Raw genomic sequence first — 14,750 nt, forward strand, 5'->3', positions numbered from 1 at the left:
GCTGTGAGAAGAAGCCTGGACACAACAAATACATGTTATTGAAGCTTGATGCAGTATTGTGTGTTCTTTTCTCATCCCTTTCTTGTGTGTGTGTGTGTGTGTGTGTGTGTGTTTGTGTGTGTATATGTAGTGCATTAACTTTTCTTATTTAGATTAAACCAATCTGTGTTTATAAAGTGGTTTTCTAGTCTTGATTAACACACAAATTGCTTCACAGTCCTCTTTTAAACTCGTGAAATGGCCTTATTACAGTATAGAAAAGTTATTATTGTCGGATTAGGGAGCAAACAATGCATGTGCAAAGTGTGCATCACCCCTCCAGTGCTTTTTATTTGTGTTACAAACCCCTCTTCACTAGCAAGGACCAGATTAAACCTTTTATTAGTGGTTTTGGAAAAAGAGAGGATGAAGGATACTTGAGTCTCGAGCCCCATTTTAAGTAGGAAGGCATTTATAGAAACTCATGTGAACACGGTGCTGTGTTCGATTTGTTGTTGTGCATCAACGCAACACGTTCATTTTCTTACAATACTTTGTGTTACATCACAATAATTGAGGTTACTCTGATTCCTCATGTTTGATTTTAATATTTCCTAAAAATTCTGTCTTGCTGCATTGCAATCCATGCGACTCTATTCTGTTGTGTTGTGCTCCATTGCAGATTGTTGTGTTGAAGAACCGGAGCAGCTGCAAACATCTGCCTCTTTCCTTTTTTATTGCTGCACGCGCTGCGTCTGAATTCATGTTTATTATGCCTCGTGCTTCAGGCGGGGGGGGGACAGGTGGCTATAATAAACAGACTGTGCACAAAGATGAGGATTATACACCATAAACTCCCAGTGTCTCCCAGCACGACACAGTGAGTGCATCATCCCCTCCCACCCTCCCCCTGATGTACATGACCTTTCCATATGTGCTGCCTGCAGACAAGCCGAGGAAACATCATTTCAATTCTCAAATACTGAGTTTTCTGCCGCCTTCTAATTACCAACATCTGTCGGAGGGATTTATTTCTTTGGTTCCGTGTGTGTGTTTGTTTCGGTGCACACACAAAGAAATACGTTTGTTGTGTACATGCACTGCAGGATTAGTGCTTTCATATTTGTACCCGCGCATGTAGGTGTGAGGGAAAGTTGTGTAAAGAGTTCTAAAGAGCAGCAGCAGCAGCAGCTCGGTGAACGCAGCATGAAGAGCATTAATCCCTCACCAGCGGAGGAGCAGTGGGTCTGCCTGGATGATGGGGATTTCATTTAGTGTATGCAAATAGTCTTTCCTGGCACAATAAGCTGTTTACCTCTCGCTGAATCCTGCAAACTCGATACTGCAACCAATTAGAGTGTGTGTGTCAGAGTGTGTTGTTGTTGTGTCTGCTGTGGCCGAGGCACAGAACTCATGTCCACTCACAGCCGGACGGTTCGGATCAGAGGCTGGAAACACTGTGGAAGTGAAGGAAGCAAATCAGTAGCCAATTAGCCAATAAGATCCTTCAGTGTCTTCATTCATCAAAACTCTGATATGGAAACTTTACTGTTATTTAAAGAGTAAAAACTGGGAAAAGATGCATTTACTTGTATAATAATTCAACTTTTTATCTATTGTTTACGTTTATGGTTAAATTGTAAAATATCGAGAACCATTCCGTCATCATGAGTTCTTGATAACGGTCCCTGTGGCTCAGGATGAAGAGCGGGTCGTCCACTAGCCTGAAGGTTTGCGGTTTGATCCCCGCTTCTCTCATCCTGCATGTTGAAGTGCCCTTGGGCAAGATACTGAACGCCCAAAGTCCCCCGTCACCACCGGCAGTGTGTGAGTGACTTGTGATATAGAAAGTGCTGCACTGTGTAAATGGATAATTTGCTAAACTGTACTTGATTGGTCACCAGGTGATATATATGTATGTACTCCCTTCAATCAGTATCAGCATGTATTCATATAATACTTCAAATGAGTAGAATAAACTTCCATTTGATAATGAATGTTCAGTAACGACAGACAGGGAGGTGTGGAGATGAAGCTTCTCAGCCTCCAGAGTTTCTCTCCCTCAGCCGACTGTGTAAAGTAGATTTGTCGAACCGAGTCGCTCTCAGCGTGAGAGCACAGCCGGAGTTAAACAAACAAAAACATGAATTCCAGTTTATTTATTTGTATGATTTACTTTTGGTTTGGTGGTTGGCCCGGCTCGCTGCTCGGTGGCGTGGGAGTGATGGATGTCTGCCGGCAGGAGAGAGCAGAGCTGCTGTGGAAACCGGGACTTTGGTCTTTTCTCACTGTGAACAGTTCACGTTGTGGTGCAGGATGAAAAGGAGTTAAACGTCAGGATGTGATGAACAGGTAGAGACGGAGCCGGTTCCAGAGCTGATAGAGACGAGCTCAGGGAAAGACGCTGACTCAGCAGATTCCTCCTCTCCTCTGATTCTTGTGTTTGATCGATGGGACTGAAGCTAAGACGCCAGGTTTCATTTCCTTTTGTTTGGCTCCGGACGGACAGATATGTGTGTGTATCTTAAAATATGCTTTGTGGACTGAGAGAGACAATTCAATAATAGTATTCACTGTCAAAACCTGAAATGTACTGATGTGTGTGTAGTGTATCTCAGAGTGCAGTGTTTGTTTTGCACTGCACAACAAGAAAGAGGGAAAACTACACACATTAAATTCAAGAGACGTCGGCTGACACTGACCACAACAACCTGAAGCGTATACTTATCCATGCTTTATTTTATCCGTGCACATTATTTTGTGCAGATATAATATTACACTTGAATTAGAACCTGTGATCTCACCAACAGTGGAAAAGGTGATGAACCCAGTGGGAGGATGGTTTTAACCACTGAACCATACTGGTTTTCATCCTCTTAGCAGCTGTGAGGAGCCATTTAAACCACTTCACTTTCAAATATAAAATATAATGTTGGAAGGGATGTGATCCTCAAATACAAGATACTAAGAATACAAATTTGAGTATAGAAATACTTTGTTCAATAATGTAGAATTAATACTTTCAGAGCAATAGCAGGGTTGTGTAATTGTTCACTTTGTACATTCTTTGTAATATAAAGTGTACAAGTTGGATACTCTGGCTTGGCTGAATACTTTTTGATTTGTTCCTGAGAAATGTGTATTTATATGCTGCCAGTCAGACTGTGACAGAGTGTGTGTTGGTGTGTGTCTGTGTGTGTGTAAGAGAGAGTGAGAGAAAAAGAGAGAGAGAGGAACAAGGAGGGGCTGAGCAAATCAATTCTCTGTGCACACGGCTCCACAATCAAATAAGATGTCAATCGTTAAAAAACTGTAAACATCACACAAATAGCTTGTGTTGCAGTAAATGTTGATGATGTGTTGAGTTGTCGCAATGAAACGGATGCAGGTCAGAGGACGTCAGTTGTGTAGGTGTTTTTTTCAGAGCTAGGAGAATGTGTCTGGTAAAAATACCTGTTTATTAATATCACAAAATAAAGTTTTATCCCAAGATATTCGTATACATGATAAATATTTATATTATATGAATATTCTGCTGAGGGCTGTTTCAGAATCAGAATGTATTTATTGTCAAGTAGGTTTACACCTTCCTGGAATTTGCTTTGGTATATAGGTGCATACAATGAACATAGAACATAAAAACACAAGTACTACACATAAGAAAAAAACAATATGTAAAGTAAAAAAGATATAAAAGAAAAGTAAAGTAAAAAGTAAAATGCTCTGTCTCACATGTGAAATTCAGTTCAATTATTGTGTAAAAAAGACGAAATAACAATTTAAACTGGGACCAAAAGTGTTAAGGTTTAATTTGTGTATTGTGTATCAGAAATTTGAGAGGCACACATGTTTTGTATTTTCCAAACTAATGAAGTAAACTAAGTGTTTGCTTGTTTGCTGTTGTGTTGACCCTCCTGCTTCCAGACTGACAGGACTGGGAGACACCCAGTTCCCCTCTGTATTCAAAGGACTAATCAGCAGTGACTTGCTCTTTGTCTCGCAGACGTTGACGAGTGCAGTCTGCAGACACACACCTGCTGGAACGACAGTGTGTGCGTGAACCTCCCGGGAGGATACGACTGTGTGTGCACGTCCGGGCCGGGCTGCAGCGGCGACTGTCCACAGGAAGAGGGAATCAGACGCAACGGAGAAGACTGGAAACCCAGCTTCGACCGCTGCGCCATCTGCTCCTGCAAGGTACATGTCATATACAGAATATATCACATGTCAGTAGCTCAGCTGATTATGTAGAGTAGAGAAACACGTATGTCAAGTATCATAGATCGTTTATAAAGATGGACGACATGTCAAAAAGCACAAGGTGGCAGCGTTTTGATCGAGGATATTTTGGAGATGTGTCGTCCATCTTTCTTTACAGTCTCTGACGTGTATATGAAAAGAAAATGTGCGACATACATATCATGTTTTTCTGCAACAGAGAAAAATACAAACTTTAAATTGTCCACTTCATATAATAGGAACATGTAGGAGGGACAGGGATCTAAAATTCCATCAGTTCACATTATTTTTCCTGTGTGGAATATGAAATTCATTTTATATTCTAGAAAACCCGTTAGCAGTGAAGAGCCAGGTTAACTTTACAGCTTTCCATATCCTCACTGTTATGACACGCACACACTCACACACACATACAGACAAACACACACACACACACACACACGTAATTGACAGTCGGGGGTGGATGTTGCTGACATCACTGTGAATAGTTTTTCAACCAAACACAAAACTATCAGCCGTTCCCCAGAGTGAATAAATAAGTGTCGACTCCAGAGGGACACACACCTCAGTGTTCCCCTCTGTTTGTTATTAGCCCGTTTAACACTCTGGCAAATATTTGTGGCAGTTCACCGACTCGTGTCTGTGCTCAGGCCGAGGCGGTGAGTTGTGTCTGTGATGTTGATCAGGTCTGTCTGTTTCGAAGGCGAGAAACAGACACAGAGGGTTCATACTGAATAGAATGAGTTTAGCACAGTAAATACAATTAACATGAGTTATGACATTTTAGTTTGACACTTAAAAAATGTCCAAATGACTTTAACCTTTACATTTCTCAGTGGTTACGTCTGGAGACTGCGTAGATTGTTGCCAACATGCTGGTTTGGTGATGAAAGACCTTTACAGATGAGCAGAGGAACAATTATTTATTTAAATGGCAGAAGTTTAAATGACACAGACACACATTTAAAGGAATTCTACAGACGAGGCTGGAGAGTTTAAATCGATCTTTATTCAGGTTGCACGGAACATATTCACGTTCACAATATTGAAAAGAGAAGATTAAGTTAAATACTTTGAATAAAGCAAATTGTTTAAATTTGTAACACACAACTTAAAATAAGAAAGTGAGAGGAACATAAATAATAACTTTAAATGGAGAAAACTTGATTACTTCTGCCAAGGAGGATACTTTCATCACAAAAACTACCGGACGGATTTCATCGAAATTTGGTGGAAAGATGCATTATGGGTCAGAAAAGACAGAGTTGAATTCTGCTCTGGATCAAGGAATTTACTTTTGGATTATTCATGGCTCTAAAAGTTTGTGAAATTTGGTGCAGATCAACATAAAATGCAGATCTAGTGACTGTAAATATAGTTTCATAAAGGAACTGTTAATATTTCTGGACATTCGCTCGATTCTCATGCTGCTCTAGTTAATTTGTGTGCTGCCAATTAACATAATTAAAGCTGATGAACAATTTTCTTTTGTCATGATTTGACCTTAAGATTTGACCTTTTAAGATTTGACCTTTAGGATTTGACCTTTTTTACAAAACGTAACAAAAGGCTCTGAAACAAACTACCTTGAGGAAAAAACAAACATCTTTTACAGAAAACTTCCTCCAAATCTCGTGCTGAAAACAAGTCACATTGAATGATAATAAAAATAATAATATTACTAATAATTAAACTACAGAGTCATCAGATTCATCATTGCATAGTCGTCCTCACAGTTGCCGTAAAACCGCCGTACTGATGTCGTTTCAGAAAACACAACAGTGTGGCCTTGGCGTTCAGAGCTGTTCTTACTTCGGCCGTTAAAACGAACCGTCTGTCATCGTATATCCGGCCAGCGCGGCTGCTACTGGCAGTAATGTCCCAGTGAGTCCAGGGCCGGAGCTGTAAAGACCAAGGCCGTGGTTATCGGCGCCCCGGGACTCCGCGGTTACCGTAGCAGGACAATATGCATCGATAAAAAATTGGCTCTGAATTGCCCTTTTAATGGTATGCAGAATGGTTTTATGGCCCCCATACATTTTCTAACAGCCATTTTATGTAACGTTTTTACATCTCCATTACAACGCGGTCCCCGGGCCAGACAGGGCTGCCTGGGCTGAGTAATATGCACCATAAAGTTCTTCTCCGGGTACAGACGGAGAGCCAGGGACACGGGGACAGGAGAAAAGTCACCGAGACCTCAGACTCAGACGCTGACTTTGAATTCCAGCATGGATTCAAAAAATGTCTCGACACATTTCATTCACAGCTCCAACAATCTGCAGTTAGAGAAATGGAGGCTGGAGAGTTGAGAGTTGTTCTCCGGCCTCGAGGAAACTGCCTGGTTTGAGATGTTCACCCTGATCACATCTCAGATCTTTAAAATCATGATATTGTGCTTTTTGGTTTATTAGATTCTTTTTAAATATAGTATTTATTGTTTTGTCCAGAAATGTACATTTTAACATTACGAACAATTTAATTTATTTAGTCCATTTTCTTATATAATCCTTTCATAACCAAATTAGAAACCACAGTTTAATAAGGCAGGTGTAATATACAATTCTTACTCTGAGCATGAAGTAGCAAACATACAGAGAAACCAGGTTAACAAGTTTGATCTATATTTCATTTCTTGAGGTTTATTTGGATGAGGAACAGAATCTTTAATATTTCCTCTCTTGCAGTCATTTAGCCTGTTGACCTTTAGGGTGTGTTCAAGTGCAACTTTTATAATCGGACATGAAAGTTACACTAACGGGAAGGATTCACTGTTGTAGGAGTTTTAAGTTAATAACTTTTTAAGACTCAATGAAAGTGTCAGCGCCACACGTGACCTAACTCAGCTCCCTGACCACTGCTCCCTGACCACTGCTCCCTGACCTCTGCTCCCTGACCACTGCTCCCTGACCTCTGCTCCCTGACCTCTGCTCCCTGACCACTGCTCCCTGACCTCTGCTCCCTGACCTCTGCTCCCTGACCTCTGCTCCCTGACCTCAGCTCCCTGACCTCTGCTCCCTGACCACTGCTCCCTGACCTCTGCTCCCTGACCTCTGCTCCCTGACCTCTGCTCCCTGACCTCTGCTCCCTGACCTCAGCTCCCTGACCTCTGCTCCCTGACCTCTGCTCCTCTGTGTTGCAGGACGGGCAGACGTACTGCAGACGGAGACCCTGCGACTGTGGCGACCCGGACGAGGACCTGTTCTGCTGTCCCAGCTGCGACAGCCGGCCCAGCAGTCAGTGTCTGGACCAGAGCGGCCGCTCACTGTACCGCAGCGGGGCGTCCTGGATGTACGGCTGCCAGCAGTGCCGCTGCATGGTGTGTGCACAGAAACACACACAGGCTCAAACAAAGCACAAATAAAAGTCTGACCTTCATTTGAAATCCCAGAGTGTTGTTAGAGGAGCGGCTGACGTGAAGGAAAACAAACACAGAGCAGCTCAGAGCTTTGCTGCTCGGCTGTGTGTGGAGCGCTCAGATAATTACCACCCTCTCTAATTAGAGATGTGGCAGCAAATCAGTGTGTGAGCTGCAACTGCAGGCCCCGGATCAGCTGGCTCACACCTCAGGTAACATCTCCTGCAGCTCTCACTCTGTTTCTCTGTGCCTGTGCAGGAGGGGGAGGTGGACTGCTGGTCTCTGGTCTGCCCCGTGCTGATGTGCGAGTACACGGCGGTGGCGGAGGGCGAGTGTTGCCCGCGCTGCGTCACCGACCCCTGCCTGGCCGACAACCTGTCGTACGACATCCGGCAGACGTGCCAGGACCCGGCAGGTGTCCCCCGCCTCAGCGGGGACACGTGGCACATGCCCAACTCCCCCTGCACCACCTGCCAGTGCAAGGTAGGCCGAGGCAACAGCAGCCACAGCGGAGGATTGATTCAGTTTTGATTTAAATACTTGTTTGGGTCATTTAGTGCTCAATCAAAAGCATTTAAAACGATTAATAGAGGACATTTAAACTGTAAATCAGGTCCCCTACATGTTAGTGGATGGGACAAATCAAAAGTCAAAGATAACGTAGGGTTTGTGTGATTTTAGGTCGTTTTTCTTTGGCCTCTCAAACAGATGCTAAATTAAGTTGAGATGCTTAATTTCAATATAGCATATACAAAAGATATCAATTTAGGTATGAGGCAAATTAGCGACATTAGGCATAATGGGGCATAACCTTAATTTAACACATTTTGGTATGTAGATTATTATATTGATGCTGCTTTTGCTTTAAATTGAATAACAACATAAGTTTTCTGTACAATCATTGCTGTTCCATCATCACAGTATTTCAAATACATCTAAATACCTAAAAATAACTTTGCTGCACAGTCCCAAGGGGCTAGTATGTATTTTCCACTCCGACCACTAGATTGCTGGCAGAGTACTTCCAATACCTTCCTTGGTATGTGTAGTATTTGCACCATCAGGCACAATCGTCACCTCGGCTTTGAGGCTAATTTGCGACATTCGTCTACAAGGGGTTAAGTGTTCATGTTTCTGATAAGTTGGGTTTTAATTAGTTTGTAAGAAAGAGGGACAAACATCTTGATTGACAGCTGTATCAGCAGGACCTTGATTCCACGGCTCCAACCAACCAAGATCCAGACAAGATGGCAGCGTTTACAGTCCATGGTTCATCCCCTGCAACTAGCCCCCTGTAGTATCTGATGTTAAACTCTCAAGCAGTTGCAGATCCAGTTCCTGTTTACGTCTGTTTTAAATTCCCTCCGTACCCTCAGCATGTTTAATCGTCTATTCGAGCTGTCGGTAATGCAGCGTGTTCTTGGAGGTGGTAATGGGAAGCTAATGGGAGCTGGAGGATATTTAGAGTCGTGCTCGTCTGACACACAAACACACAAACATCTGACTGTCACAGATGATGTAAGAGACGTTTGGTTTTCTAAAAAGATCTAAATATGCAGATCAACTTGTCGGGAACACGTCACCATCACTCAGATCATCTCCAACCATTTAGCAGAATATGATCTGGTGCCAGTGGAACTCAGCCCGAAGCCTGATTCAACCGAATCATTCCTATTGAATATGTAAAACTTCAAAAAGCAGGTCACAGATCTGTAGGTTCATTTGAAAACAAGGCTCAACATTGTCTTGAAGTCAGGAGCAGCTGCAGGTTTTCAGTAAACGTCACTCGAACATGGATCAACAGGGAATTTATGAATTTATTCATCAGCAGATTAATAATTGGGCTGGTGTGTGTTCACAGCAGGACTTGTTTAGCAGGAGACCGGACGCTCTCAAATATCATTGTCTTCATCTTCGATAGCTTCATCCTTGTTGGTTTCCTCTGTTGCATCCAGAGATGTTTCGAATCTTCCAGTTACAAAAGTCACCAACATGCCCACTTGCTGATTGGCTAGAAGAGAACCGTTATAACCCGTCCCTCCTGGTGGGCATCGATCCTCCTCCGTCCCGTTGCCCACAGACGTGTCTTTACCCTGCAGGTAGTTTATGTGCAGAGCTTTTTGAGGTATTGACGTCGGGCGCCCCCTTTTCATCAGGGACCATTTGTCAGTGGTTCCAGTGGGAAGTGTGGCACAACCACAATGAACTCTGCTGATTAACCGCATGGACCTCGCCTGTGGAAAAGACACATTTCTTTTCAGATTTGTCACTGCTCAGAACCGCACGCCCTAGATTCTCTTCACATCCAGTGAGGGTTAGGGTTAGGGTTAGGGAAACGTAACATTCAACATGTGAATCTAACTTCATTTCACTTCTCTCCTGTCTTTTCATGCTTCGCTGCTCAGAACGGGAACGTCTGCTGCTCGGTGGATCTGGACTGCCTTCAGAACAACTGAATCTTTCTTCCTCCTGTTCTCCTCCTCCTCCTCTTCCTCTCACTACGGGACTGCCACACCCCCTCCCCGCCCCTCCTCCATCTGACGACTCTCCCCTCCGATTCATAAGACAGACTCACGCACACACACGTGCATGCCGGTGTGAGCACAGAAGATACAAACACACAATGGACGAACTGGGGCACGGAGGCTGTGATTCTGTACACCTCAACAAGCTGTGTGTGTCCATGTGTATGTGTGTGTGTGTGTGTGTGTGTGTGTGTGTGTGTGTGTATGTGCAAGGCTCAGGAGAAGACTGAAGCCAGGTTGCTCTCACATCCGTCACTTTGGTGTTTGTGTGTCTTTGTGTGTTTTTTTTTTCCATTTCAAAACATGTCTCCAACATGAAAACAAAAACAAGAGACGAGCAGCTCAGAGGTTTCTCCACTGTGCGTTGTGTCTCTGCAGGATTACACAAAGTTTTCACGAGTCAACGCATTCGATGTCGGATCTGAACAAAGGGGCGGATCCAGAATTGTTGTATTACTTTCTTTTTTAGTTGTTAGCGAACATTAAGTGTTGTGCTTATGAACAATAATGCAATATTAGTGCGATGTGGGTTAAGTTTCCAGCTCTGACACATTTCAGTCATGTTTATTCATATTTTACCGGTAATAATCATGACCCAGGCCTTTGAGTTGTCTTTAAGGAGCCAGAGCTACGACCTTCTTTAAAAAAAAATGAACTAAATCTTTCCTTTTCAGTGCATCTGTATTATTCTTTTTGTTTTGAAAGGTTTTAGAGGAATAAACAGAGCTTAACTTCTCGTTTGGTCCTGTTTAAATACTTCAGAGACTGCGTCCTATCACGTCCATCTTCCTGGAGGTGTCATAATAACGAAGCCTTTTAAAGGATCTTACGACACAAAGACGACTTTGAGTCCCAGCCGCTCTACGTCACCTCAAGCGACACCCTACCTCCGCTAACCTGCTGAAAGAATCCCTCTCGTCGTGTGGGAGAAAAGGCGAACGAGGAGAATTTACCATTTTCACGGTGATTTGAGAGAATGTGGATAATTAAAGCCGTGTCAGGCAGGCCTGGGTCTAAATGCCAGGAGGTCACCAAGTGTCGGGTGTGTTTACAGACGCTGCGGCTTATTAAGGCAGGAGAGTGTGATGGTTCTCCTGCTGCGGTTCACAAGCTGCTGCCCTGACTCCCGGCCCTGTCCCCCCCCCCCCACACCGCCCACCGCTCTGTGAGAGCTCCTCTCCAGAGCACTCGAGTTTCTCTCAAGTGTCGTTCTCACCTTGAGTGAGAGAACACAGAGGGAATATCTATCACGGCCTTGAGCTCACACTCAGATAACTAGCTATGATGAAATGACCTGATATTGAAAATCTGTTTTTCTTTTAAACTATAAAAAAAGATCGAAAAACGTAGCATTGAAGTAACAATAATTTGTGTTCATATGCAAACAACATTAAAAGCAGCTGCAGACAACAAACCGACAAAACAACACGTTGACTTTGGTGTTGAGTTTAACCTAAGTACGATCTTTGTCATGTGCAATCCCACAATGCATTTCTGTCTTGACAACATCCATCCGAAGGCAGGAAGTGAAGGCAGAAGCATACATAGCAAATTAAAGGGGCTAAAGCTTCCCAAGGGAAGTCCAAAGCAAAGAGGTTTGCAAAATAAAAGTCCTGGTATACTTCCTATGTAATCCCTTACCATTTCATCTCTAAGGAAGACATGTACCCTCAATAACAACTATAAAAGAAGATACTAACGAGATTTCCACAGCAGCTCAGAAACAAAACAAACATAAGACCGGAAGTGGTGATCTGCATATTTCAAAATAAAAGTCTCTGCTTTGATCTTTGCGGGTATTTCCTAAATTTATAACAGAACCGCCACGACTACAGACGCATGTGTACCGTGTTCATTTTCCTGCGATATGATTTGTTCCAGTGGAGGCGCAGTACACCTCATCTTCATCTGTAACATGAGAGCAATAATGCTTTCAGAGCATTGTGGTCATTTCAACAAACGTTTGTGCGACGTGCTGCTGGTTGTTCGACGGCTAGGTGCGATGATCGTCTTTGATTTTTCTGTTTGTGTCTCGTCTGAGCGTCTGCACCCCCCTCCATTATCACAATACCACACACTAACACACACAAACACACACACACACCTCTGACCCACAAAAAAAGTGCTGTAAATGCTTTGTGTACCCATAAACGTTTGACACGGCAATCGACATTTGTACAAACGATCACGGAGGTTTTCAGATTGCTCTGCCGTTTGATTTGATATGAAATACGACGACTGTAAAAAAAAAACACTTTGCAAGTCTGTGTGTAAATGTTTTTACATACCGACAAAATTATACAGTTTTTTAATTATCATTGTGTTCATGGATAACGTGTTGATTTTAGTGGACTGCTATTCTTTTGGTGGGATAGGCTCTGTTTGGCTGTAAATACTGTGTAAAGTTGGAGGGTTGTGTAAAGACAGTAATACTCATGTGAATACTTCTCACTACCACAGCTTCTTAGGACACGAGCATCGCCGGTCGAGGACGAGAGAAGAGATGCGACATTTCTATTGTTTCTACTATTTTATTTTTCTATTCTTGCCTTAACCCTTTTAGAATCTGCCATAGTTCAATGTCTCCTCACAGTTTTAGGGCAACACGATGGATTTGATAAGTTTGTGTGTGTGTGTGTACAGATCTCTGGTCCCATCGCTGAACAGCATCAACAGTGGTGGATTCTGGGAAAGATAAAAAAAAACACAGACGGGAGCCAGAACAGACTGGTCACACGCCATTTTTGTCCCCCCCCCTCCACTGAAACTGAACTGAAAAATCTCGTCACGAGACAAAGAAGACAAAATAGAACAATGTACACATGTAAAGTAAAAAAAAAAAAAAATGTTGTAAATGACAATGTTCTCGATTCAGTTCCGACTTTAAAAAAAAACATTGTGTTTCTCATTCAATGTTTGACTTTTTAAAAATCAACAACTTTGGACCGTCCACATCCTGATGTGTTCGCCCCCCCCCCCATCATCATCCAGGTCTGTTCATCGCTTCGTCTCCGGGTTCAAAGTGGCCAACTTATTTGTACTCAAAGGGTTCAGTGTCATTTGACTTGAAGACTGTGTCGTGATAATGAGTTTGCTGTAAACAAAAAAAAAAAAACTTCAGTTAATAAATATTTTAGTTGTTTACTTTACTTGCTGTGAGTATTTGGCTTCACTTGAATGTTTGCGGTTTTCCATCTATCCAATATCTATATTGCTTATATAGCAATATAGATATTGCACAACTGGGCCACGCGTATTCTCTAATATTTTATTTTGAAGAAAAATGCATAAAAACATGTGCGTTTCATTTCAAAGTCATTCCTAACGTAACCACGAAGACTTCCTGGTAACACCTGTTTGAATGCTTGAGTTCCCACATTCACTCCTCCTATCTCTCGCTTTTACTTTCTAATTGAAGGTGAAAAATTGTTCTACATATTTGCTTCTATATGTGTGTTCTATTTATTTATTTTAAAGTTTACAATCAGAAAGAATATCTGTTAAATATTGTAAATTATCCAGCTTTAAGGGGTTTGATGATAACATCTTATAAATAATAATTGAAACTTAATTTAAAGCTAGAATAAACCATCCTTTAAAGGTAACTGCAAAAGTAAAGGATTAAAAAACATTAAGGGAATGATTTAAAAACAGATAATTCAATTTCAGTTGAAGCCATTTTTGTGTATTTCAGCCAATTTTCACTCCTTCATCTCAGCTTTGGCCCAAATATCCACACCTGTGGGTTTCTACCAGGTTTCCACCGTCAGCAGCGCCAGCAGCGCCTGAGCCTGAGAGATGAATCCCAGCATCCGGATACAGAGCTGGAGAAAGTCTTTCATGTTTGTTCTTTTTATCAATATCTCCATTCCCCTCAGGAGCTGTATGACAGGCGGCGCGGCAGTAAAGATAAGTGCGTGCGTTTGATGCCGTAATGGTGCGGAGCTGTGCCGCTCACAGGTACAGAAACACTTCTGAAGCCTCGCAGCGTGGGGAAAAAAAACAAACCCTGAAAGGTTCACAACATGGAATTCAATGTTTCATGTCTTCCTGCAGAACCACAGCTGGTATTAAAAACATTAAAAACAAATTTAAAAAATACTGAAATGTGAGTCTTCAAAACAGGAACTCTCAACTACATGCAACCATGATTAGATCACTTTTATTTCTTCGTTAGTAAACAGATATAATCACTAAGATCACGAATAAAAAACCTTCTTCTGAGAGAAATCTGAACGAATCAGGAGTGAAACCTGTTCTTACATCTTCTGGAATTGTCAGGTACAGTTAGGGTTAAGCTCTTAAAGTCATGTGATCAACTTCCTATGTTCAAAGCCAATGTTATTTTTCTTTCGAAGGCCACTCTGCTGTCAAATATCAAATATACAAACCAGGTTCCTTTGTAAAATCTTCCTGAACTAAGCACAAAGATTGGCAGTTATGAAAAAAACACAATAACTATATTCTGATATTCATGTCTGTTTTCAGATTTTGTTGTGTACAGAAGAAAAATTGCTGCAGAATAAAAAGGTTATATTTGACAGTTCCACAAAATAATATTTCTCAGGATCCCATGCGGCCATTTTCTAAACAAACCAAATGTTGGTATTTCCCAATTCTCTTTGAAAAGAAGAAAAACTAAACTCACT

At 42.1% G+C, this 14,750-nt stretch overlaps 1 protein-coding gene across 2 annotated transcripts in view; it reads left to right on the forward strand.

Annotated features, from left to right (window-relative positions):
* Positions 1 to 13,192, forward strand: part of LOC133957167 (protein kinase C-binding protein NELL1-like) — a 198,575-nt gene extending 185,383 nt beyond the window's left edge. The window contains exons 17-20 of one of the 2 annotated variants that reach the window (XM_062392661.1): positions 3,983 to 4,176; positions 7,361 to 7,537; positions 7,835 to 8,059; positions 9,982 to 13,192. In XM_062392661.1, the coding sequence (XP_062248645.1) occupies positions 3,983 to 4,176; positions 7,361 to 7,537; positions 7,835 to 8,059; positions 9,982 to 10,032 (647 nt within the window). In that variant the 3' untranslated portion in view covers positions 10,033 to 13,192. The other variant, XM_062392738.1, reaches the window with a different exon arrangement.
* The last annotated feature ends 1,558 nt before the right edge of the window (positions 13,193 to 14,750 follow it).

The sequence above is a fragment of the Platichthys flesus genome, chromosome 1 (assembly GCF_949316205.1).
Source record: "Platichthys flesus chromosome 1, fPlaFle2.1, whole genome shotgun sequence".
NCBI lineage: Eukaryota > Metazoa > Chordata > Actinopteri > Pleuronectiformes > Pleuronectidae > Platichthys > Platichthys flesus.